At 41.1% G+C, this 27,329-nt stretch overlaps 1 protein-coding gene and 10 non-coding genes across 15 annotated transcripts in view; 1 reads left to right on the forward strand and 10 right to left on the reverse strand.

Moving 5' to 3' along the window:
• Window positions 1-27,329, reverse strand: part of LOC119491665 (F-BAR and double SH3 domains protein 2-like) — a 78,446-nt gene that overhangs the window by 39,107 nt on the left and 12,010 nt on the right. For all 5 annotated transcript variants that reach the window (XR_005207635.1, XM_037775830.1, XM_037775828.1 and 2 more), the window contains exons 3-6: window positions 14,783-14,828; window positions 1,191-1,270; window positions 519-663; window positions 249-382 (exon numbers count right to left, since the gene is read on the reverse strand). Coding sequence is in view for 4 of the 5 variants with exons in the window: in XM_037775830.1 (XP_037631758.1) it covers window positions 249-382; window positions 519-663; window positions 1,191-1,270; window positions 14,783-14,828 (405 nt within the window). In the remaining variant the exon portion in view is untranslated. The remainder of the gene's footprint in view (window positions 1-248; window positions 383-518; window positions 664-1,190; window positions 1,271-14,782; window positions 14,829-27,329) is intronic.
• On the reverse strand, window positions 12,214-12,287 carry trnat-cgu. Its single transcript has one exon. It is a non-coding gene; the product is annotated as a tRNA-Thr (tRNA).
• Window positions 13,838-13,910, reverse strand: trnat-agu. The gene has a single exon. It is a non-coding gene; the product is annotated as a tRNA-Thr (tRNA).
• On the reverse strand, window positions 16,386-16,458 carry trnat-agu. The gene has a single exon. It is a non-coding gene; the product is annotated as a tRNA-Thr (tRNA).
• Window positions 17,211-17,284, reverse strand: trnat-agu. The gene has a single exon. It is a non-coding gene; the product is annotated as a tRNA-Thr (tRNA).
• On the forward strand, window positions 19,336-19,408 carry trnam-cau. Its single transcript has one exon. It is a non-coding gene; the product is annotated as a tRNA-Met (tRNA).
• Window positions 21,120-21,192, reverse strand: trnat-agu. The gene has a single exon. It is a non-coding gene; the product is annotated as a tRNA-Thr (tRNA).
• On the reverse strand, window positions 21,405-21,478 carry trnat-agu. The gene has a single exon. It is a non-coding gene; the product is annotated as a tRNA-Thr (tRNA).
• Window positions 22,914-22,986, reverse strand: trnat-agu. Its single transcript has one exon. It is a non-coding gene; the product is annotated as a tRNA-Thr (tRNA).
• Window positions 24,818-24,891, reverse strand: trnat-agu. The gene has a single exon. It is a non-coding gene; the product is annotated as a tRNA-Thr (tRNA).
• On the reverse strand, window positions 25,305-25,378 carry trnat-agu. Its single transcript has one exon. It is a non-coding gene; the product is annotated as a tRNA-Thr (tRNA).

Below are 27,329 nucleotides of genomic sequence, written 5' to 3' on the forward strand. Positions count from 1 at the left end.
TTGGTCCCTTTTCATCTGTATTTTCTTTGTCTGACTCATAAACACCACTATATGTAATTGATTGCTTCTTTCAGCCTTCATGCTGATGTTTCTCTCTATCTGTCTCACACACACACACATTCTCTCTCCCTGAGGTTAACCAACTTTGTTTGCTTGATGGTAATCTTTCTGACAATGGAGACCATCTGTTCAGTCATTCTTATTTTTCCGTACAACACACATACTGTACGGCGCTGTGGTGAGCTTACTTGGCCTCTATGTCAGCCTTCTCTCGTACAGCGTGGGCAACCTGCTCACAGTCGTAGTATTTTTTCTTGGCTTTGGCCAACTCCTTCACCGACTCCTGCAGCTCTGCTTGAATGCCACTCAACTGATCTATGGTCTGTGAAGAGAAAAAGGGAAAACAGACAAGTTGTTAGAAAAAAAGCAGACCAACATGAGTCATGAAGTACGTTTTAGAGAGGGATAGAGAACAAAGATTGCTTCAGGAAACTATGACAAACTCCAACTGTCATCACCTTTTTGAGCTGCTGCTCCTTGTAGAGTCTAACAGTCTTCGCAGGCTCTGATACTTGACTCTTGTAGTTGTCACACACGTTGAGCCTGGACTGGCTCACCTGCACTGTACCCTCTAAGTAGGACCTCCACACTGCATACACATTCCTAGTTGGAGAGAAAAAGCAGAAAAATGCTGGATGGGTGCTGTCCTATAACTCACACTACCAAGAGCAATTGGTTTGAAAAGCCAAAAAGTTCTCCTGCAGAGTGGCTGCTTTTTTAAATTCCCTACACCACTGTGTGTTTGCCTGAGAAACTGTATGTGTGTGTACCTGGAAGGGAAAAAGATTTGTGCAGAAATGTTGCAGTAGATGTTAAAACCAATAAACAGTAAAACTGTGAACTGGAGAGTTGATGCCTCCATTTCTGGATTCAATAATAAGTTGGATCCAGCTTAAGGTTTTATATTTCAGTACCACTGTTACAGTAAATAATGACTCATAAATGTGCGGTAAGACCATATTATGCTTTGCCTAGAATTTCGGAGCAATTCAGCATAGCACATATTGGGCTTTCATCTCGGTGGTGCAATTGTAGGTGCAAGCGACTGAGAATGGCTGCAAAATATGTTTTTAGCTCTGCTTTATGGGAAAGTATGACTGCATACTTCTAAATGTCACACACACACTTACCTGTAGTCTGTTCTCTGGTCGTCAGGGTTTATTCCAGGCCAGTCTCTCTTTAGGTACTGGCTCGCTAACTTCTGCAGAGCCTGAAAGCACAAGTATTAAGATGTGGCAGTGAGAAAAATTAAAGTATATTTAAGTATCTCATGTTTTCTGACTAGTTTGTACTGTCTCTAAATTACAGTGTATTTGTTACATGTAAGAATGTATGTAGGGACAAGATGGGGGTAAGAACAAGACAAAATTTAGCCCTATTGAGTCAAATATTTTCTTTACTAGTAGGGCTGCACCATTAATCAAATATTAATCGCGATCACAATTTTGGCTCCCCACAATTAAATGAACATGATCGCCTGCGATATTGACGTTTAAAATGTGCAATCTGCTCATAGAAAACTCCGCTGCAAATCAAATCAAACGCTTCAAATCAAATCAAATCAGCCTCCAGCTGGGGATTGAGATGTTTTGGCTTCACTTTTGGATATAGATATATACAACCAATGTGTTTATGATTAAATTGAGAGCGTAAAATTGTTCTTATTGTTGCTAATTTTGCTCTCGAATTGCACCAGATTGAAGCATTTAACTTTAAAATGTAGCTAACAAAAGGGTAGGGTGAATATCCCTGTATTTTTTCAAATTGCAGTATATATAGCAGAAATATAATGTCCTTTCCTGGGCCCAGTATATAATATTTTACATTACAAGAATGCATACAGAGATTTTAAGAAACTGTTGCAGTACTGTCTCTCATAACATAACATAACAACCTTTATTGGCATATATGAAGCTATTAGAGCTCTTTTAGAAGACTGAGGTTGAGGAAAAGATCAGAAGATTTTACATACTGCACATACATTGTATTTTTCTTTGAATGTTAAGAATAAGCACTTAGGTAACCAGGTCAAAACGTAACTAACACAGTATCCCACTCCACTCCTCTGAGTGTGAGCTCCTCTACTATTGCTGATTTGGACTTCCTCCTGGCTCGACCGCCTCACCAGTGCCGTTGTCATCATATTTCTGTTTCAAGTACGCAGCCAAAATCTTGGCTTTTGCTCAGTAAACAATAGCACTATGAAATGGATCAGCTCTGCGTCAGTAGCAGTGATTTCCCAGTCAGCTCCTGTGAGTATGAGCAGAAACCCAGAGGGCTGCAAGGAAGGGTAACCTACATCTTCTGGACTGGGTCACTGTGTCAGTAGCGACAACTCGCAGACACTGGAGTGGATGAGTGAGTGTGTGTGTGTGTGTGTGTGTGTGTGTGTGTGTGTGTTTGAGGTTGGGAGTGAGCAAATCCTCATCAATAAAACAGTTGTTAACAAACCAGAGCAGCAAATACAACAACCCAATCAGGACAAACAGACCTCAGGGACACACTGATTCATTCCTCCCATTATCTATTTCATCCCTCTTCCATATGAATATGCATGTAAATCTGGTTTCTCGGTTCTGATTTCAAATCTGCCTCCGAGTCATCAACTCTCCGCTTGTGTCTCTCTCCATCCTTCACTCTCCATCTCTAACATTACCGTTCTCACAGGCCTACTTTCAAATGTTATACTATCACTCCCCTCGCCCCCCTTAACTTAAGCTTCAACATCACTTTCCACATATATTCATCCTGTCTCTCCACACTCCCTCTTTCTATTATCAAGCTGTTTGGTTGTCTTCAAATGTCCTCTCCTCTCTCTCTCTCTTGCCCTTTTTACCTTTCACAGATGGTGAATGAGGCCATCAAAAAACATCTACCACTTCTTTCTCTTGTTCTCTGGACCTGAAATTCGGTTCCCTCCAGCTGATGAAGCTTGTGTCCTGGAGGAGACAGTGGCCCAGTGACCCCCGGCACTCACTGGCTAAATCCTCTAGAAGAAGGGAAAAGATTCAGCACTTAATATAAGAACAACTCCCCATAGAGTACTACAGGAACGAGTCCTAAAACCCGGAAATTAATTGGCATTTTAGCACTTCCGGTTCCTTCGTCTGGAAGTCAATGGGTTTTTTGAAGGGTTTTTAGTTAGATGCCTGAAATAAGGGTGGTTAACACAAGCCTTAGAGATTTTAAGGTTTTGTTTTACGACATAAAACACATTAATAAATACCCCACTCATGAATTTTGAAGCCTTTTTTGTGTCTTAAAAAAGGCGGTTGCTAACAAGTGGCTAAATGAGACTACCAAACGTCATGCCAACACCGCATTTACAGCCTCGTTGTGTTTACTCACGCTCATGTGACCGTGGTGTAGTTCGCTTACAGCCTAATGTTAGCATTTTACTTCTGGCGATTGCATTCGTATACGGTAAATTCACATTTCAAAAATCATGAAAGTGGTATTCATTTATGAAGATTATCTTGTTGAACATAACGTGTAAATATCATAAACGTATGTTGGCCACAGAGCTTATTTTCTGCAATAATCCAAAACCAAATAGGAAAGTCCCATTGGCTTTTTGTCGAGGAAACCCAGTGCGATGCTAACTTCCTGGTTGGCTTACAAAAATACATCATCCCTGGAGCACTCCATTACCTCAGCACTGTTCCTGTCTGAGTAAATCGGCAGCCAGTGGAGTTAATATTTTGTAATAGATTAAATTGAGTGTAGAGGTCAGTACTACTTTGAGTCACACTGGGTCACAGCTGCCATAAAGATGAACGCAACTTACATGAAGAAGAAGTAACCTATTTCTAACTAACCGTGTAGGTTTCCTCAGGAAATTTTTAGCCAATGCCAGTCTCATTGACTAATCTACAGTCAGAGGTGGAAGTGCCAGAGAAATACCAGATTAAGTAAATCCACACACACAAAGAAAAGCCATGGCACAGAAACTGCCCGGTCCAATGCATGAGGAAACACGTCTGCTTCAAGAATAGTCACCCACTCTCTAGGGAAGGGTGGAGTGGGTGTGGGTGGTTTCGATGAAAGACTGTGAGACTGTTTGAGTGTGTTTGTTAGAAAAAGAAAAAAAAAGAGGGGAGTGTGTGAAGGAGGGCTGGAGAGGCACACAACATTAAAATTGCAATAGAAGTGCCGGGGATTTAATTGCCTTCCTGCTGTATAAACAGGGATCATTTGTGTGTAAAATGTGTGTGTGTGCGTGTTTCTTGGGGGGGTTACATGAGGACAGTGACTGACAGCGGAGACAGCCACTGACTGTGAGCTGGCTGGCTGACAGGAGGACTGATTTGACAGCTTGACTTCCACACCACACTGCTCCCTATCAATTCATCAACAGCACAATCACATCAGATAGTGTATCTTGAGGTTGGTCCAGTTGGACATCTGGGATTAGCCCTCATTAGTGACCCCTAGTGGACACTAAGAGCATGTCTTTCAGCCAGTTGACTTGTTATTGATCAGGATCATTTCTGTCTTAAAACAAGGCTGCCCATATGTACATTAAAGGAGTTATCGGTCGCTGTATCGGCTATCTGTGCATTATGAATTTATATCTCGATCAAGGCCCCGTTTTATGAACTTTCAACACATTCTCATCCCAACTCGTCACATACTGCCGCTTTGTCATGCCCCTTGACGTCACTTTAGGTTTAAGCAACAAAACCGCTTAGTTAGGTTTAGGAAAAAACTACATGGTTGGGCTTAAAACTACTACGTTTGTGAAGTGAAAATGAAACTGAACGTTGTGAACACGGGACACAAACAACTTGATTGTAACGTGAAAGTGAAACTTAACACACGTGATATGTGAACAGTGGTCTCCTCTTTTCACTCTTTAAACTACATCACCACAGCAAGTGTTAACGGAAAACCCAGTAAGTCTCAAAACCGGTGCTAAAGGGTGCCTTGTGTGGCGGTATCACACACTGACGGCCGTGACAAAGAGTCGGTATTTGACAAGGAGCTGCAACTTTCCATTTTCACTATGGGCAAATAGAGCTACAGTGAGCAGGCAAATACAATACATGAATTAATGAATTAATTCATTAATTCATTAATAAATAACGATGCCGTTTTCATCCTAAATACTCTCAATGGAGCCTACTATTTATGTGCAGAACATTTCTGATACTAGTCAGCCGATAGTGTCAAATTAATTCACAGTAAATTCTACTGTTGAAGTCTCATGCTAGCTTCAGCTAAAATTTGAAGTGTTTTTTGCACAGAATAAGGACTGTGGATTTTGAGCCCCACATTGGAATAGTCTAAGTAGAGTTCAACGTTAATGTTTTTTTTCGCTTGCCCAGTCGAGCAAGTGGGTCAGTAATCAAGTAAATTTTTACTTTCCCCTATACAAACTGTTTTATGTATTAGTGGTTATCAAATAACAACAAAGACTAAAGTTAATTGTCCGGTTTAATCTTTATCTAAATTAATTAATCTGGAGTTTTGCCCACATCCTCTAATGCCACTCAACTAAACTCCTGTTTCCAGGATAACTGAAATGCGCTTCAGCTCATAAACTTTGTCTTTACCTGCCACCGTTTTTGAAGGAAGCGAGATGGCTTACTCCTTAGCTACTTCCATTATCAGATCCGGAAAAAAATGAGTGTCTAATGAATTTCTACCACTTGCCTTATCGGGCAAATTAGATTTACTAGCCTGACGTGGCATTTTACTTGTCCCGGGCAAGCGGGCAATCCTTAATGTTGATCCCTGCTTAGGAAGGGATTTTTTCACAGCCAGCATGGACAGGAGGAACAATTACAGCGACATCAATTGACAGCACACAATTTAAAGCCTCCTGTTGACTCCTGACAGACCTGTTATCTAAACGAGGGCAATGACAGCTCAACTTGGCAATGACTGAATGGCGAGAAGCACACCGAGTGACTGATTTGTGACAGCTGAGGTGTTGTTGGCCGACCTGGGACGATTGCTGATGCTCTTTCATTTTCCCTCACTGGCTCTCTCTACTAGCTTCCCCTCTTTACTCTCTCCTCCATCTTCCTATATTTCTCTCCCCAACCCCCTTCTCTTCTCATCCCTCCATCCTCCTTTCTATGCTGTCATCACCTGACAACCACCTGAACAGCGCGTTACTATGGCAACTCTCTCTCTCCTTTGCCCTTCATGTGTGGTCTGGGTGAGGTGGAACTGCTCCTTTTAATGTAATACAAACACACATACAGTGACACACTCACACATCCTGTTTTTGTGATCAGAGTGGCAAACAGGGTGCCCAAACAGCAGGATATCCTGGGGTTGACAGACAAAGAAAAAGTAAAAGAGGAAAAGGAAGAGAGGCTGATTATTGTTGAATATTGTGTATTTTAAGCATACAAGTTGGTAAGCTGTGGCCTGTGATTATTTTCATTTTGTAGAAGCGGTTTCTGTGAGTTCATTTGTGTGTTCACAGCTGCATTCTGGGATTTTTTAAATTACAGATAAGTCCATGGGAGACACTACAATTACAGGTCAAAAGAAGGTGACATAATTGTTACTCATTGGCCTCAGGCGACTGTATTTTATGCAGGATGACATGTTTACTGTTAGCTTGTTCTCTCATTTTACCAAACCCAGGCAGCTCTTAACTGCCCAAACAACAGCTACTGATTCAGTGTAAACTGGAAATAAAGAATGAGAGTTGAGGATGTTGTTAGAATCATAATTTACTAGCGACTGTCAGCCAGTGTCTATGCTTCATTCATCCCTTCATAACTCTGCTCCTTCCATCCATTAGTCACTGCTGCACATCCTGCCAAAGAACTCCGGAGTCACCTTGATACTTCTGTTTACTCTCGCTCCTCCACTCACTTATTATTTCTGCTGTCTCTGGCGCAGTCACTTTCGCTCACTTTCTATCTGCTGTCTCTCTCTCTGATTTCTTCCTGCCTTTGTGTGTCTGCCTTTTCAACCCCTTTACTTTCTCAACTTCCTCCCAAATCAATATACTGGATTTTCTCTCCCCCGGCTCTTCCCCGTCTGCACTTCTCTGCCTCGTTAACGTGTGTGTGTGCAAGTTGTGCTAGGACGTCTTTGACATCCGCATCTGCAGAGTAAGCTCAGGTAAAGACGGGGGATAAGTAAGAGGAGGGTGAATGGAAGAGGAGGGAGACAGAGCTGTGATGCTTTTGTTTAAAAGATTGTAACAGACAGCAATGACGTGTTGTAAAAAGGTATTGCGTGGGATCCTATGTGTGTGTGTTTATGTGTAAGAGAGAGAAAACAGGAAGATTTCATGTCTACATAGGGAGCGGGTCCTCTTCATGGAGTCCGCTACCTGAAGGCCACCGTAGTTGTTGCCGACATGCTTGTGAAACAGCGATAATGTGAGCCGCAGAGTGCAAAACCATGGCACCACCAGCCGCCGTCTGACTTCCGTTGCTCCTAAAGTAGTGTTATTATGGTAAGGATGCACTCAGCGGCTCACGTTAACGCAGTCTTGGAAAGGGAGGAGTGAGCGGAAGGGTACTCAGTTGGTTGCAATCTGCAACCACACCACTAGATTTACACACTGTCCCTTTAATGGATATGTGCATGAGTTATTGTTATGTACCAATGTATGGAAGGAAGAAAAGGTGAGAAGAATACAGACAGAGGAGGAGATGAAGAAGGGCAAAAGACAAGTTGGATAGGAGAGGAGAGGAGAGGAGAGGAGAGGAGAGGAGAGGAGAGGAGAGGAGAGGAGAGGAGAGGAGAGAATGTAATAATAATTTTGAAGAGCTCTGTTTTGAGTGTGTTTTGTTTGCGGATTATCATCTTGTGGGTAGTCTATTTCTGAACTTGTGCATAAATTTAACCTGGAAATTCACATTTTATTCAGAGAAGTTACAGACCACGAAAAACACCCATATTGTTAAGGCTGATTTACATGTAACATTGCACTACGGGTGCGCAGAGGGACGCCGACACACAGCGACAGCCCCAGCAGGCTGGCCTTTTTGGGCAGTACAGTGAAGGGTGACCCCAGCCTAAAACTATTCCAGCAATGTTGATCGTGGGAGTGTAAATACAGGACAAATAGCGAACACTCACATGCATAACACACACACACACACACACAGATATCATGCCGCGTTTGATTGGCGGCTGGTAATTGTGGCGTGCGACTCCTTCACACAGGGTCTGACACAGTGAAAAGACAAAGGTTACAGAACAGTCACTTTCTTTCTCGCTCTGTTGTCCTTTCGACACCACCTCTCTGCTCTTTTGCTCTAGTTGGTTAAACGCTCATGTCTTTTTCTGTCTGTCCCTTACAGCCTGCGCCCTCCCTCCGTCTTCCTCTCACTTTCTCTGTCCGTCTCTCTGTTGGACCAGCTGAGTGGCTGGATTTCTGTGTGTATCGCCAGGAGGGGGCCGATGAGTGAGGTGAGTTTCCGCCAGTGGTCGACTACCTGAGTGTGTAGTGGAAAGAGAGACAAGAGGCAAGGGCAGACGTGCCATAATAAAATGCTATTTTAATAACAGTAAGGGGAATGAATAATTAGTTTGCTTATTTATTTCCCCTTCATCCATAAAAAAAACACTGCTCTCAGACATTCCCGAACATTAATGAACGCACATACGTGCACACGCCTACAATTAGGAGGGGATCCATTGTCCTACTGAATAAGGGGGGGATTGTTGCTAGGCAACCTCTATTTCTAAGGTGAACAAGACAGTGCTGAGGGAGAATAGTGAGAGATAGAGAGAAAGCAAGACGCAGTGAGGGAGAGGGGGAGATAATGAGTGTCTGAAACCAGAGGGGTTGACCACAGGAAACCCACACTTAATCATTCAAACCACATGCAAATGAAGACGCACACGCTCAAACACACACACAAACAAGCACTTTTCTCCAATCTCTGCACATCTTCACTCTCTCAATCTCATCCTCTCATGTGTACTATCAGGATATTTGGGCTATAAAATAAGAGCTATTTGTGTGTGGACAGCAGAGAGTGAATATTTGTATGTTAATATGTAGTTAGGGACTGGATCGGTAATGTATTCAAATGTTTTTCATTAAGCTACAGGAGGATTTTGCAGCTGAGAGCGTTTCTCAGGGTGTCTGTATGTGCATGTGCGGGGAGCTTAAGCTCAGCAGCATCAAAATACAATAAAAATCTTTCAGTGTTTGCGGCAGGCACTGCTTGGTTTCCATACGTAGACGCCGTTCAACTAATGCTTAGTGAGAGGGGTATGCTGACATAGCCGTCTACTGGGAAATGTATTTTTGGTTTTGTGCATCCTCACAAATCTGCAGCACACTTCACAGTGGCTGTCTGATGGGTAAAAATAATTTCATGGTAGGAAGCAGTCATTCCTGCGCACCATGTTTAGAAATACAAACACTTGCAAATGTGCTCCCTCAAGTCTGAATACTGATGATATAGCTGATGATACAGCACTGTAGCTTGAAATCTTTCTCAGTTTCAAGGGATCAAAAGCTCTGTTTCGACAATCCTTAACTTAACTCAATGCGATTCAATTTCATTGCCTGAAAAGTAAAATCTGAAAATTAGGAATGTCAAAGTTAACACGATAATAACTCGTTAATGCAAATTTGGTTTAACGCCACTAATTTCTTTAATGCATTAACGCAATTTGCAATATTTAGGTTGTAGCGGGCTCAGTTTTAAAGGTAGAGTGAAGATGCTGGCATCATATGAAACTAAAAAACCTTAAGGAATTGGTACCATACCAACCATGTAAATGTTGGCATCATGGTCATTTTCAAAGGGATTCCTTGAACTCTGACCTCAAGATATGTGAATGAAAATGGGTTCTATGGGTACCAACGAGTCTCTCCTTTACAGACATGCCCACATTATGATAATCACATGCAGTTTTGGGCAAGTCATAGTCAAGACAGCATGCTGACAGATGTTGTTGCCTGTTGGGCTTGAGTTTGCCATGTTATGATTTGAGCATATTTTTGATGCTAAATGCAGTACCTGTGAGGGTTTCTGGACAATATTTGTCATTGTTTTTTGTTTTTAATTGATTTCCAATAATAAATATATATATACCCATTTGCATAAAGCAAACTCCCATGTTGATTAGAGTATTAAATACTTGATAAATCTCCCTTTAAGGTACATTTTGAACAGATAAAAAATGTGCAAATAATTTGCGATTAATCACGATTAACTATAGACAATCATGCCATTAATCGTGATTAAATATTTGAATCGATTGACAGCCCTACTGAAAATATACTAAAGCAGTCTACACAAACAACTTTTTCCTTGATGTAAGACCAGTAGCAAATGTAAATAATGATTATTTTCATTGTCAATTAATCTGCCTATTACCATCTGTATATAAAATCGAAGAACATTGTATAAAGCTACTGAATGAGTACTCCAGCCTTAGAAGCTTAACCTCTATTATTTAGGCCCACCTGGCTTTAAGCGCTCAGTAAGAAAAAGAGGAAGAGAGATCGTGTGTATACGCTGTTTGAACCAACACAAATCAGACCATCTGTTGGTTTGGGAGTGGAAGTTGCGAGATTGAAATCCTGCTTGTTAAAGAAGTCCACTCAGATCATTTAGGGCTGATAGGTAGAATTGTCAAGTGGCAAAAATACAAAGCAGTATACACTGAAAAATAGCTACATCTAGTGCTGAGTGGATAAAGGGCTTATTTACATGCAGCAATCTGTTGCTGTCTCCAAATTACGAGATTCATGATAACTATGCAGCATTTCATAAATCTAGAAACAGGAACAAAGAATACCTGAAAGAAAGAGGGAGAAAGAAACACTGAAACATCTGCGAATAACAAAACAGGAATATGGGAAGTGAAACCAAATGTGGCCTGCAGCACATGTGTGAACTTTCATGCATTTGAAGAATGAATCAAAAATAAGTCAGCAGGTCTCATTTTTGCAAAGCACCTGGCCCAAGTTGGCAGCACAGGATGTACTTCCCTTACATGCACACAAGAAGAGACACAGTAGCCGCATTTCCATTCACATATCCTTATTCGCACTTGCAAAAAAAAGTTTTTTACGCTCCCTTGAGGTGGGGTTTGCCTTTGTCAAAAAAGAGCTGACGCGCTTAATATGTTATAGAAACACCTTTGCTGAATAAAGACTGACGTAGTGAACATTTAACTCACGTGACCGATCAGCTGTCGACATCTTCTTGGTTATTCCAGTAACTCGTGAATTCTTGTCTTTGTCTTCGGGCAACATGAAACATGGCCAGTACTAGCTGACATGAAATAACAATTTAAACTTTGAACCTAATTGAACAAATTCCTGAAGACCTCTCTACATTTTTGTCTTGTATGGTTAGATGGCCAAGCCAACATGTTTTATTTCTGGTTTGCAACCTCTACTTCTTCTACTCTGTTTACTGGTGGATTACAGCCATGCGTAGCCTATAGCGCCAACTTCTGACCAAACTACGCTGATTTAGACAGATTTATTCGCTCCAGACCTGTTAATGGAAACGGGCCTAATTTGCAGTTCTTTTGTTACGACATTTCAAAAGTTTGCTTAAAATTCGCTTGACAGTTAAATGTAAACAAAGCTATAGGGACTGACTGAAAATTAAAGTACCAAAATAAAATGTATCCGTCTGATGCAGCCGAGTTTGTCTGAACATATACTGGAAGAAAAAAAAAGCATTTTATGAAATTAAATGTTCACTCATAAAAAGGGACCCCATCTTAAAATGGTATTAGAGCATGCTGTCGGCATCAAAAGTGCTCTAATTGCATGAGGGCATTTCAAGGGGTTTGCAAACGATCAGTTCTGCTTTGCCAATTTTTTTTGCTGCTTGAGGCCTCAAGCAAAAAGCAAAGTGGCAGTTTAAGTTTGACTCAACTATAGCTCAATACTTTCATTCAAACGTTTCACAACCATTCACTTTTTTAATCTCCTCTGATGTGTTCGGCTTCTCACATACTGGCCAGTCGCCTGAAACAAATAACCCTTAAGCATTAATTTAACAGTTTAAGTTTAATCTGTAATAAATGTGCTGAACAGTCAAGTTCAACTGAAAACAAGTGCTTAATGCACAACTTGTGAGCCTTGTGGCCGGGCTTTAGGAGAGTTGAGACTGATGCGCTGCTATTTGTTTGATACTTCACATATCCCTTTCCATCAACCACAATCTCCTCAACTACAAACTGTAGAAAAGGCACTGCTGGGATTTGAACCCAGGGTCTCCTGTTTACGAGACAGGCACTTTAACCAACTAAGCCACAGCGCCATGTCAATGGACAATTAAGATGCAATGTTTCCGTTGGCAACCTCAAAATAAAGTCTCATAAAAGAAAGCTCTCCGGCTTTGGTGCAGGACAAGCTTTCCCAGCTACATGTGCCTGACCCCACCTGCAGGTGGATCACAGACTTCCTGTCTGACAGGAAACAGCACGTGAAGCTGGGGAAACACTTCTCAGACTCCTGAACCATCAGCACCGGTTCCCCTCAAGGCTACGCTCTGTCCCCTCTGCTCTTCTCCCTGTACACCAACAGCTGCTCCAGTCACCAGTCTGTCAAGCTCACGGACACCGCCATCATGAGTCCGCCTACAGGTGGGAGATTGACCATCTGGTGACCTGGTGCAGACAGAACAACTTGGAGCTCAATGCTCTGAAGACAGTGGAGTAGGTTGTGGATTTCCTGAAGACTGCGGCCCATCAGGACCAAAACCTCACGCCACAAAAACAGTTTCTTTTTATCCGCAACTGGCCTCATCAATAAGGCCCGGGACCCCAACTGATATGGCCTCTTATCCCCTCCCATACACACTACATGTTACATTAACGTCTTCACGTCTGTCTATATGTGTTACATTAACGCACATCATTGGGACTATTTCCCTGTACATTGCACATTCTTTGTATAAAGTGAACCTTTGTACATTTCAATTTTGCATAATACAACAATAATTCAGATATATTGTGCGTCATTTTTATAGTATTTCTTTATATTATTATTGTAATTTTCTTCAATGCTATATTTATGTTTCTTTATTTTTGTACTTACTTTAATTTGTAATTCAATTTTCCCTTACTATGTTTATGTTATGCACCAATACACCAATGCAGTTCCTTGTACGTGAAACGTACTTGGCAATAAACCAGATTCTGATTCTGACAAAGTGTCAGGCTTTTATCTGGCCTATCTTATAAGGTTTAATCTGTGAGTAATGTGCTAAACAGCCATGTTTATCTCACAACTTCTGAACTTTTTAGGTCAGACTTCAGGAGAGTTTTAAGAATGATGTACTGACATTTGTTTGAGATATTCAACGGTTTTACAGTCAACTGATTTAGGCTGTAAAACAACCATAACGTGACATATTTTTAAGCTTGGTGATTGGCTGTTTCTTGCCAAAATGCATTGAGGGAACTGTAGTTAATTTCAACTTATTTAATATTATAGACAGAGTAAAGAAATTCCCATTGAAAATACCAAAGACATGATCTCAGCATTCTCAAAGCTAGCTACAGGCCTGCTGGGAACATTTGCCCAGAACCAACAACCTAACTACAACTTTTTGAAATACACTATGTGCTCTATAATCCTCCTGGGGCTCCCACAGTGCTCCTAAAAACAGAATAGAAGTATGATCCACAACATGTTAACTCACAAGACGTCTTGGGCCTACAAGTATGATCTCAGGCCATAAAAGTTGACTTATCTCATCCTGACAGATTTCTATTCTATAATTTTAAAATACCCCATCAAAGCATTTACAATTGCACAACATTACAGTTTGATATCCTCAAGCACAACTGCACTAGATTGTAGAAAAGGCACCGCTGGGATTTGAACCCAGGATCTCCTGTTTACTAGACAGGCGCTTTACCAACTAAGCCACAGCGCCACATAGGTCTCCTCATCACTGAGCAATGTGACGATCACTTATTTGTTGGAACAACACATTCCAAAACTCAACTCAATGTTCAATGATATACATTAACAAGAAAAGCAGCAAATTGTCACATTTAAGAAGTTGGAAACAGCAGATGTTTGGCATTTTTGTTAGATAATGAAAATCCGTCAATTTCCTTTGAGTTTAGGATAGTAGTACTCCAGCATTCAAATGTTCCTGTACCTAATCCCCCCGCTGCAGCTTTCTTCTCTCAAGTTTTGATACGAGACTTGAGCTAACCGTAGAAAATTAACTGCTGGGATTTGAACCCAGGATCTCCTGTTTACTAGAAACCAGTTTGGCCAACTAAGCCTGGGCACCAGGTGACCCCATAGCTCAGTTGGTAGAGTGGGCGCCCATAAGGTTACTCCTAGCTGCTGCATGCCTGGGTTTGAATCCAACCTGTGGCCTTTTTCCACATGTCACCTCCTCTTTCTCCCCCTTTCTAGACTATCCACTGTCCTATAAACAATGGCTTGAAAAACTCCAAAACAAACAAAAAACAAGCCTGGGCGCTATATGAATGGGCTGACAAAAAGCAGTCATCAGGATGTTAACCTCAAAATCGAATTTCATAAACGCAATACATTGTTTTGACTCACCACAAACAGAGTGCCTTTAAGTCAGAAATTACAAAATAAAAGAAAATGGAGGAAGAGCACAATGGCTTTCATCTGTAAATAATAAAGATTTACTTAAAATATGAAGTGCTTACAGTAATGGACAACTTCTAAACCTTTGGGTCAGGCTTTAAGAGAGTTCTAAGACTGATGTACTGATATTTGCTTGATTCACGTATTCAACAAGAGTCCAGCCAGTCTTACCTGTGCATAGTCCCTCTCCAGCTGTCCCTTCTTCAGACTGTAGGTCCTAAAGAGAGAGAAAGAGACAGAGATTTGTTCAAGTGTCTGAAGGGGGTGACTATTATATGTAATATTAAATAATTGTTATAAATTCAACTAGCAGCTCACAAGTTATTGTCATTTGTAAGACAAACCAAAGTATATTGTAGAGATGTATACACATAGGAGGAAGAATATATAAATCTGATTCTTTTTTCATTAATAGTTTCTGTACTGTAATTAAAAAAGCAGCTAAGTGTGACAATCATGTTTGGTCTCCTCAGACGTCTCAGCCGTGGACTTTTCTGTCTCTTAATGCCAGACTGATGCACGTTCTGACCCACAAAATGTTCCCCTTGCCATCTCTACATCACACAACATCCTGACAGCAAAGACAGTGGAAGCTCTTATCACAGCCCAGGAATGTGCAGAATGAAAAACATAACATAAGGTATACGATTACACAGACAGATAAATGTACTGTTTACCGAATGAACAAAGCAGCATGTATACTGGAGATGATGATGACACCAGGTGCACAAACAGTTTACCTGCATATTTTAACATAATACTGTATCATACCCATCATTGTGTACGATATGAAAAAAGTAGAATGGTCTCTTCTAAAATTAAATCACAGTTTTACCTGACTCTTGAGGACTGGAATGAATTATAAAGGATTTTAAAACTTTAACGTCTCACACCGCTGGGTGATTTTGTAATCATTGGATCTTTTTTTAGAGAAGTGATTGTTTCTGATGCAGTTTGTAATACGCCTTGTGTCCGAGGGGACTTGGCTTGGGAACCGGAGGGTTGCCGGTTCAAGTCCCCGCATGGACCAAGTATGGAGTGTGGACTGGTAGCTGGAGAGGTGCCAGTTCGCCTCCTGGGCACTGCCGAGGACAGCACTTCCCATTTACCTTCCCCTGATCCACAATCTCAACAGCTGTAGAAAAGGCATTGCTGAGATTTGAACCCAGGATCTCCTGTTTACTAGACAGGAATTAGAGAATTACTGGACAAGAAGTTTGAGACCTACAACGCCACAAAAATTGACTAATCTTATTAAAATCAGAATCAGTTTTGCATTTTTCTGTACATAATTTTGTCCCCCACTATCAAGGCGTTTACATTTGCACAGAGGTTGAGTTTGATATCGATAAGTGGAGGTACAATGCATTGTGGATGGAAGTTTGGCTGCGTTCCAAATCGCATACTTTTTCTGCAGCTGCCCTTACAAAGTTCGTACTGTTGCATGCAGTATGCATAAAATGGGGACATACTACTTCGTCATAACATTGCGCCTTGAACTTTGACCCTCTTGCTCATATATTCGCTGTGAGGATTGTGGGTCAGAATAGCTGGCTTGCACACTGCAAACTGCGACCGTATGCGGGACATCCTGGTATTTTTGGCATGGTGCAGTTGACATACTGTGTATTGGGACATACTAAATCTTTTTCTGGCCTGCTACATAGTATGGTAGCATGGATATTGGAGCACACAGTTTGTAAGTCTCAGACTTTTTTCAGTACTTCACTTTCACCCTCTGATCCACAATCACAACAAAACTGCACTGTAGAAAAGGCACCGCTGGGATTTGAACCCAGGATCTCCTGTTTACTAGACAGGCGCTTTACCAACTAAGCCACAGCGCCTCATAGGTCCTGACTTTTTCCAAAAGAAAGTATTTCTCACATTTAAAGGGGAACACAATCCAAATTAAGAATTCCAATATGTTATTTCCATGGTCAAGGAAAGTTCAATCAATGTTTGTGAACATGAACTACTCTCTCTCAAAGCAAGAAACCAGAGAAGTAAGTCTTAAACTTGTGATGTCATAGGGTATAAAGTGTGGAGTTGCCCCGTAGACAATGAATGGGAGACGGATTTAGTGAAGCCACAGAATGTTTGATTTCTTTTTTATACCCAAATGAGCTTAATTCTACTGTAGTGTTCTCAGTTGTGAAACAGAAAATGTTCCCATATACTATATAGTATTCCCCTGGGTGCTCTCAGTGTCATCTATTCATTGTCTATGGAGCAGTTCCAGATGTTATACTTGATTACATCACATTTGAGTTTTAGCACTCTAGTTTTTGGATTTGGGAAATAGTTGTTCATGTTTACTGATATGTTTTGACTTTCTTAGACCATAGGAATAGTAATGAACATGTATTCATTTTGAAAATGGGCATAGTTATCCGATAAGAAGTTGAAACCAGCGAATATTTGGCATTTCTGTTTGATAATGGAAATCCAATTTCCTTTTAGTTCAGCATGGCAACACTCCAGATTTCAGCGATTGCAATTAACCAATTTTGATTGGAATCACACAAATGTCCATGTGACTAATCCCCTACTGGAATTTTCTTCTTTCAAGTTTCAGGACTTGTGTTGGCTTTAGAAAAGGCACTGCTGGGATTTGAACCCAGGATCTCCTGTTTACTAGACAGGCACTTTAACCAACTAAGCCACAGCAACTGCTATTGATACCTAGGATAAAATTCACCGCCCAAACCTAGTACTGTCAAAGTTAACCCGATAATGACGCATTAACGCAAATTCCTTTTAATGCCACTAATTTCACAACTTGCGCTCCAAACTTGGATGACATTGCCATTTTCAAAGGGGTTCCTTGAACTCTGACCTCAAGATATATGAATGAACATGGGTTCTATGGGTACCCACGAGTCTCCCCTTTATTTCAATCGATTAACAGCCCTAGTCAAAACCCATCACTGCCACAGACCACTGGAGTATGTTGTTAACATGTTTTTGGATTACCAAAGGCTAAAGACAAGGGCAGCGATTTAAAACAATACTTATTAAGGTCTAACGGCACTGCTGGGTTTACTAGACAGGTGCTTTAACCAACTTAAGTCACAGACCTACAGCTATGCCCTTTGAAAGGACGATCTTTAGCTTGGCAACCTTGAAAACAGTTTTCATCAAAACAATATATTGCATTGGATTGCATCACCATAAACAGATTGCTGTTACTGTTACAAAGAATTTGAGAAATTAGGGGAAATGTAGTTAGAGCACCAGGTACTGGGCTTTCTGGCCGATGTTATGAGACTTGAATGTTAATGAAAGTTTTAATGTTGTCAAAAGACTTGGTAGCATAAAATAGTGATTTGATAACATCATAGTGCAGCAGCACCAGATTTACTGTTTATTTTGATTGACAGGTATCATTCCTGAGCCATGTAGAAATCACTTTTTAATACTTGTTTGAAAATAGAAACGTGTCAATAGGAACAACTTGTTTTCAGCTACATTCACACACAATGTAAGTCATCATTGAAAGGTTTAGCCCTTCAAGACTTATCTAGATCAAATCATGACTGTAAGGTACAACTTTGTTGCGTGTCAACTGATCGGAAGAAGAAGAGATCAAGCCATTTTCCTATTGTTCTGGGGGTTTTTTTTAGTGTGGATGGGAGTCGTTTTCACACGTAAATGTAAGTATTGTATGGAAGTGGTTTCAGGAATAACCTAATCATTAGCATCTCTTTTTGTTCATTTACATGCAAATGTTTATGACTCACTAGCCCACTTGGGAACTCCCATTTCAATCACTTGTTAAGGGCTTGATAAGAAGCCTTGGACAAGTTTTTTTTTTGTTGAAAAAATGACAATTTTTTTTCAGACCAGAGATCTGTATTATGTGGGGAATAATACAGATTGGGCAGATATGTATGACTGGTACTGGCACACACAAGAGACTTGGATTTGGGGGAGTTAAAACATGACAGAGACAAGGACTGCCTATTTTGGATAATTGCTGTTATTGATTATTATCAGTTACAAGAGATAGTCTATATTTGTTTGGACAATTGAATTATAGTTCACCAACTTAAGTTCACATAATGCAAGAAGAAACAGGTTTTACCGGCTCCAGGCATCCCGCAATCAAAGCAATGAAAAAATAATAACAAATGCCATGTTTTTTTTATGTAGTACTGCAATAATAAGAAAGTCCATGTTTTTTTATTGTAGTACTACATTTTATTATAATTTCAACTCACCAAACCAATGCTGTTTAAAAAACAAACTCAGGGACCACAGGCGGACAGAGAAGGGAAGAGAAGCAGTGGGAGAATACACAGAAAGGAAGGCACACTTCCTTTCTGTGTATTCTCCACACTTACTGTAAGTGTAGACAGCATAATTACTGCCAATTCTCTCTATGCTAATTACAGCCCAAACAAATAGGACAGTGCTTCTTGTCAAATGTTTCTCAAGGCCTCATTTTGTGTTAAACCTTCTGGCTCCAGCTAAAGAGAGGTATGAGAAATGTTGAATGACTGAACAAGTCCGTTTAAATCCTGCACACAAATCCGCAATATTTCCAACTGTCAATGATGTACTGCGTGAGGCTAGAGAATATGTTTAGTGTTTAACTCCACCCTAGAGCATGTCAGCTGAAATACGAAACACTCCCTCCCCTGATCACACAGACACCTCCACCCCCGACCTCCAGTATGCAGTCTGCAGGCTAAAACACACATGCTCAGCATGTCCCGCAGGCCTCGTTGGCGCAGTAGGCAGCGCGTCAGTCTCATAATCTGAAGGTCGTGAGTTCGAGCCTCACACGGGGCAGGTCTTTTGAGACTTGAACACAAGCATTTGCTCCACAAAATAGCGAGAAAACCATGTGAAAAAGGACTCAAGCCCATCTGATATCTATGGCTTTAAATACACTGCTTAAAAAAATGAAGGGAACACTTAAATCACAGCCCCGGCGTGCCTGTATTCACTCCCAAGCTCCTGGACAGTCTGTGGCGAGAGAGAAGACAACGGGGCGCCAATGGCGGACTTGCCTATTCTGGTGTTCTCTGGCGAATGCCAATCGAGCTGCACGATGCTTGGTTGTGAGCACAGATCCAACTATAGGACGCCGGGCCTTCATGCCACCCTCATGGAGTCTGTTTCCGACAGTTTTGGTCAGAAACATGCACACCCTTCTACGGCCCTGTCCAGCCTTCCTCGTGCAACGGCCAGTCTCCATGCTCTTGAGACTATGCTGGGAGACACAGCAAACCTTCTTGCGAACACACGTATGGATGTGCCATCCTGGAGGAGCTGGACTACCTGTGCAACCTGATTGGGCTGCAGGCACCTCCTCATGCTACAAGTAGTGACAAGGACACTTGCAGAACACAAAACTAGAGATGAGTCAGTCATGAAGGATAAGGAGAGAGCAATTGTCTGTGGCCACCACACGCAAAACCATTCCCTTTTTGGGGGTTGTCTTGCTGTTGCCTCTCCGTCCGTTGCACCTGTTGTCACTTTCATTTGCACCAAAGCAGGTGAAAGTGATTCACAATCACTTGTGCTTCCTAAATAGACAGATTGATATCCCTGAAGTTTAACTGACTTGGTGTTATACTGTGATGATTAAGTGTTCCCTTCATTTTTTTGAGCAGTGTAGTTTTGTGCCGTTCCTAACTGTTGGTTATTTCCAAACCTCAAACCAAATATATAAATGGAAAAGAATTTGATGTTTAAATTCATAATAGTTACATCAACATGACTTATTCCAGAAAGGAATAATTCTGTATAATCGCACCATTCATGTGATCTCTCACATCAAACTGAGTTGAACAAAGTCACCCTGCTTTGCAACATGACACTTGATGATCACAGATGTTAGTATGTGAGAACTCAGGCTGACTCGGGGCATTAAATCTCTTTTTTCTTCTTGCTGTTGGACAGATGTGTGTCCTCAATTCCAAACTAAACTAGATCAGCAGTGACAGCCGTTTTCATTCTTTATGTCAGTATCAACATGCTGCAATACAAAGCCCTGACAAACACAGTTCTGTTATGTGTGGACTGGAGCCTCTTGTGTGCAACAGAAATATTTACTGTCTCAAAGGTTAATTATCATGAATTGATGACTGTATTGTATAAAAACTATGGCTGTCAGTCGATTAAAATATTGAATTGTGATTAATCGCATGACTGTGTATGATTAATCGTGATTAATCGCAAATTAATTGCATTTTATCTGTTCAAAATGTCAGATTTGTCAAGTATTTAATACTCTTATCAACATGGGAGTGGACAAATATGCTTGCTTTATGCAAATATGTGTGTATATTTATGATTGGAAATCAATTAACAACACAAAACAATGACAAATTGTTAGAATAAACCATGTTTCATGCATAATCATCCTTCAACCAAACAAAAATAATACAAGTACAACCATACAACTACAGGGACTAATGAGCATCTCAGCTGTGCCACATCTGTAGAACCTCTACAGTAAATTCAGGATGACATCGGAGAATAGCACTTTGTGAAAAGGCACCGCTGGGATTTGAACCCAGGATCTCCTGTTTACTAGACAGGCGCTTTACCAACTAAGCCACAGCGCCCCATAAGACTCACCCTCAGTGCAATGTTCAGATTGCTTATCTGTTAGAACAACACATTGCAAAACCCAAAGATAGCATGGTTATACTCCAGGCTCCAGTAACTGCAACAGTGACCGCTTATGCTTGGAATCACACTCACATTCCTGTACACAATCCACCACTGGAGCTTTCTTCTTTCAAGTTTTGATACAAGACTTATGCTGACGTATAAAAGGCACTGCTGGGATTTGAACGCAGGATCTCCTGTTTACTAGACAGGCGCTTTGACCAACTAAGCCACAGCGCCCTGTCAATGACCTTGGAAAGGACGATCTTTAGCTTGGTATCCTCGAAAAAGAGTTTTCATAAAAGCAATATATTGCATCACCATAAACTGATTACTGTTATGCTACAGACACACCAACTTGGAATCAGAGAACTAGCAGCGATGAAGGCCGACAAGTTGCACCCAAACACACCGCAATGACTACAGCCGACAACCAGTTAGCACAGACGTTCTGCGTCTGCGTGAGATGAAATACCTCTCCCTACCAGCAGGTGGCGGTAGTCTGTATTTGTCATTCAAAAAGGGAAACTGGAAAACCGAGGACTGCGGATATACAAGCCGTTGTTATGATACGTACATGAAACCAACAATTTCAGTCAAGAATGTGATTATTTTATTGACATTTTAGATTGTTTCCATTGAAAAATTAAGGAGTTTACATTAGTAACATTACTGTGGCTGCTCTAGAAACATGTAGTTATATTTAAACTATAAACAAATTCTAATCCTGTTCTGAAATCATTCTTGTTTTAAATAATATATTAAAAAGAAATTATTTAGTAATGATAAATAACTGATAAGAGTATCGACAAAGAACCGAACCAATAAGGAGTATCAATAAACGATACCTACAGTATCTCTACTGGTGTTATAAATACAAGAGCCTATTTTTATGTTATTTTGTTATTGCCAATCGTTCCGGACCTCTGACCTTAAATGAAAATCAAATGCAGACCTTTGAGTAATAAGTGAGAACCCCGGCACCAGGGGGAAAAAACTTGCCAGCCTTACTTACTTACATTTTGTACATTTTCCTTATGGCGTGTCTACATTGAAAGCATTTGAGCCTTAGCAAATATCAAACTTTGTCCAACCACACGACTGTGGCAGAGGCATTTAACCAAGTGTTTTAAGTTGCCAGACTTTAATGATGTAGTTTACTTGCTATGACCATGATCTTCCACTAACCTTAAAGGCACTGCTGGGATTTGAATCTAGTGTCTCTTGTTTACGACAAAGTCGCTTTAAACAACTAAACAACAGTGCCATGTCAATGGTCAATTAAGAAGTTTTGGTTGGCAACCTCCACATATAGTTTCATAAAAGCAATATATTGAATTGAATCACCTTAAACATGTTGCTTTTCAAACAGAGAAGGTTTAACCTGCGAGTAATGTGCTGAACAACCACGTTTAAGTGAAACATTAAGTGCTTAATGCACAACTTCTGAACCTTTATGTCAGGCTTTAGGAGAGTTCTATGACTGATGTACTGAATTTTTTTGATATTTGATATATTCAACGTTTTTAAAAAATACAATTTTAAAAGGTTTGAAATACAGTATATCCGATATAATCCTGCTGGTGCTCCCCATGCTCCTAAAACAGAATAGTCTGCGAGAGAGAGAGAACTTCATATTCAACTTCCCCTGAGCCACAATCTCAAACTGTGAAAAAGGCACCGCTGGGAATTGAACCCAGGATCTCCTGTTTACTAGACAGGCGCTTTACCAACTAAGCCACAGCGCCCCACACCACTCGAGTACGCCCTGTTCAGAGTGACAGTTAACATGCGTCCTGCAGCTCACACGTGGACAGCTTTAAGCAGGGCTCTAGACGGCATATGCGACCTTTTTTTGTGCGTGTGCGAGTAAAATTTGTACCTAGTCGCATTTTGCGAGTGCATGATCATTACTATTTTGGTAACAAGGTAAGAGCGTTGGGTATTTCAAATGAAAGCAGGGCTTTCTGTTCCTCACTTGCGCAGACTCTCTCTCCTCTCCTGCACTCTCCTCTGTTCTGTGGAAACCTTCGATGATGAGAATGACTGCACGTTTTGTGTAGCGCGCCGCTATTATTAAACCTCCGTGACAACATAAACACGCACACGCATACAGACACAAACAACGATAATGTTACGTTAACGAGTCAAAACTCTGATGTTAACCACTTATTTACTTACTTACTCCTCTCTTTGTCTCCTTTTGGTAACAAGGCTGCAATGAATGAATGTTGTCCGTACCAACATGCGTCGTCTCTCCTCGTGACAGCAGCATCTCCAGCAGCTCCTCTAACTTTAGGAGCAGCTAGCAGGGCCGGTCATAACTTTTTGGGGGCCCTATGCAAAATCTTGTTTTTCGACCAAATGCTATTTTTTTTCACAGCAATATAAAATAGATGATAGAAAGGGAATTATTATTATACATGTTATATTTAAATAATCACAATTAATAATTATGTTTTTATGCAAATAACCACTATAGATGGCAATAACAAACCACAGTTAATGGGGAAAAAAGTTAATTTCAGACCCTGCTCACGCGCATCACACACTGCAGGGCGCCAAAGTTTCGCTATTCCCCAAAATGAAGCGGTCTATCGTTGATTATTTAAAAAAAAAAAAAAAATGAGGAGAGAAAGGAGGAAGCTGGTGGTGAAGGAGAGTCTAACAGAGGTGCCGAACTCAGACACCACCGATGATGAATGTGCAACAGGCACGGAGAGACTGGCTGACAAACAGGTGAAGAAAAAGAAGTACCACTTTCAGCCACAATGTCTAACACAGTGTGTTTATTGTAGGCAATGTGGTCCGTCCGTTGCAGGCAACTCTAAACCTGTTAGTTAAAATATTTTGCAAATATCAAGTTTCAAGGCATTGTCAATGTTTCACTGGGGTATGTAAATTAAGACTATTTATAACTAATTAACTATTTATTAGCATGCAAGGTCATTGATTAATACCATGCTGTAACACAAAAAAAAGGGTGCGACCAAATCATGTGCTTGTGCGACCAACTGAGAAAGTTGGGAGCACCAGTGCTACCAGTGGAAAAGTGTGAGTTGATCTCACTTCCCCGCTCTATCAGCTCCGTGGAAAGCACCAGAACAAAAACACAGACACATCTCCGACGGTATGAAAATAATGCACTTTGCATGCCTTGTCTGATAGTCTGGAGATTATGTAGCCCCATGTTAATACCTGGTATGAACAGGGTCGAAGTCTCAGGCGTTTTTCAGAAAAAGAACAGCACTTCACATTCACCTTCCCCTGATCCACAATCTCAACTGTAGAAAAATGGGATATGGGAATGTTCAAATTGCTTATTTTTTTTAGAACAACATATTCCAAAACCCAAAGATATTTAATGTATAATGATAGGAAACAAGAAAAGAGCTAATTCTCACATTTAAGAAGTTGGAACCAGCAAATGTTTGGCAATCTGTTTGATGAGTGGAAATCCCTCAATTTCCTTTGAGTATAGCATAGTAGTACTCCAGATTGCAGTTGGCCTTATATGACACAGATGTTCCTATGGCTAATTTCAAGTTTTCATACGAGACCTTGTGCTGACCGTAGAAAAGGCACTGCTGAGATTCGAACTCAGGATCTCCTGTTTACTAGACAGGCGCTTTAACCAACTAAGCCACAGCACCCCATACCACTCCAGTAGGACCTGTTCAGAGTTCGCATTAACATGCCTCCTGAGTGATCAGTTTACAAGTGAACAGCTTTAAGTATGTCTGTTCACACCTGGCATTAGAATGTGTCTCCACGTGCGTCTTGAGTGACCACTTGTGATTCGATCTCACTTCCCCGCTCTATCAGCTCCGTGGAAAGCACCAGAACAAAAACACAGACACATCTCCGACAGTATGAAAATAATGCACTTTGCGTGCCTTGTCTGATAGTCTAGAGATTAAGTTGCCCCATGTTAATACCTGGTCTGAATAGGGTCGAAATCCCTCAATTTCCTTTGAGTAAGCATAGTAGTACTCCAGATTGCAGTGACTGCAGTTGGCCGTACATGACACAGTTTTGATACAAGACCTTGTGTTGACCATAAAAAAGGCACTGCTGAGATTCGAACTCAGGATCTCCTGTTTACTAAACAGGCGCTTTAACCAACTAAGCCACAGCGCCTACTGACATACAGCTGGTGCTAAGAGAGTATATTAGCATGGTAACCCAACAGGTTTTTCAAGAAAAAGCTGACTCATTTCCTAATGAAGAAATCTTTGTGGTTTCATCTCTATATTGCAAAAGCGCTTGTAACTTGGAAAGCGTTGCGCAAAAAAGTGGGCTGTGACTCAATCACAATACCTAAACTGAAGTGATTCATTTGCATTGTCAATATACTGACAAAAGAACATTTTCACTGTCTGTTGTTGCTGTGAACCGCTCGCGGTAAAAATAGGCAAGACCTCGTACGTCTCACGTGGGCTGTGTTGCTGCTCTAACCTGTTGATGGGCCTCGAAATAAAAAAAAACACCAGGTTCCGAAGCCGCCATGCGCTTCTGGAACACACAAGTCAAGTCAAGTCACACACATAGACACACGTGGATAAACACACACCCTCACTGGGACCTTTGGACATGTCTAGGCTTCTCATGCAACCATGGTGACACTGCGGCAGAGACCTCATATGTAAATATGAACACCCAATTACCAGCTAGAAATACCTCACACCCACTACACATCTGTTTGTGTGTTTCGCAAGACAGAATGAAAACAAACAGAACAGACCTTTCAGATTAAGTCTTGAATGGTTATTTAAATAGCTAACCTCTAACTAGGGCTGTCAAAGTTTATGTGATAATAATGCGTTAACGCAAATTTGTTTTAACGCCACTAATTTCTTTAACGCATTAACGCAACCCGGCTGCTATTTGATCATTCAGAGGTTGTAGCGGGCTTAGTTTTAAAGCGAGCGAAGATATTGACATCATATGAAACTAGAAAAACCTAAGGAATCCATTGGTACCAACCGTGTCATACTAGCTTGTCGGGAAGGAGGCTAAATAAAGCTCCAAACCTGCGCTAAATATTGGCGAGGAAAAACTGTCATAGCGATTTTAAAAGGGGTCCCTTGACCTCTGACCTCAAGATATGCGAATGAAAATGGTTTCTATGGGTACCCACGAGTCTCCCCTTTACAGACATGCCCACTTTTTGATAATCACATGCAGTTTGGGGCAAGTCATTGTCAAGTCAGCACACTGACACACTGACAGCTGTTGTTGCCTGTTGGGCTGCAGTTTGCCGTGTTAGATAAAGAATGTGCAATTAATCTTGATTAACTACAGACAATCATGCGATTAAATATTTTAATCAATTTATTAATTATATAATGTTAGTATAGTAAGGATATACTGTACTTCTCCTAAGATGCTTGTCTGTGCCTCTGCACTCCTCAGACTTGCTTTCATCACTCCTTTCATTTCTTCTGCCCACACATCTATCCTTAAAGCCTCTCCATACCCTTCCTCCACCTCCGCATTTGTTCCAGACTCTTATCCCTTCCTCTTTGGCTTTCTTGCCCTCTCTTTCTCCACTACTCATTCTCTCCTCCCTCATCTCTCTCTCTCTCTCTCTCTCTACTCTGCCTGCCCATCACTTGTGTATGTTTGTAAGTGTGTGGTGCATGAGTCAAAAAAGCAGTGTCAGCATCAGCTGTGCATGGAAAGGAAAAGGGAGAAGGAAAATGCCCAGATGAGTGTGTGTCTGACAGGAAATACTTAAGTGCTTAGGAGGAGTGGACACTAAGTGTATGTACGCGTATGTATGTGTGTGTCTGTGTGTGTGTGTGAAGGCAGAGAGAGGGAATGATCAAACGTGGGAAAACAGCTAAGATCAATGGTTTACAGGACACAGTCGGAGATCGGTGACAACAGGATAAGCAACATGAGTCACCGACAGAGACAGAGGCGGAGGAGGGAGGTCATGTTTTCACACTGCGTGATCACCACACACCAGCAGATTCTCTGCAGTGTTTCCACTCCAAGACCCAGCCGGCATTTGGACAAAAACATTTCAGAAGACAATACAACTGTTACGTTGCAACCAACAAAATGAAAAGATTGAAGTGAACTA

The sequence above is a fragment of the Sebastes umbrosus genome, chromosome 7 (genome assembly GCF_015220745.1).
Source record: "Sebastes umbrosus isolate fSebUmb1 chromosome 7, fSebUmb1.pri, whole genome shotgun sequence".
Lineage (NCBI taxonomy): Eukaryota > Metazoa > Chordata > Actinopteri > Perciformes > Sebastidae > Sebastes > Sebastes umbrosus.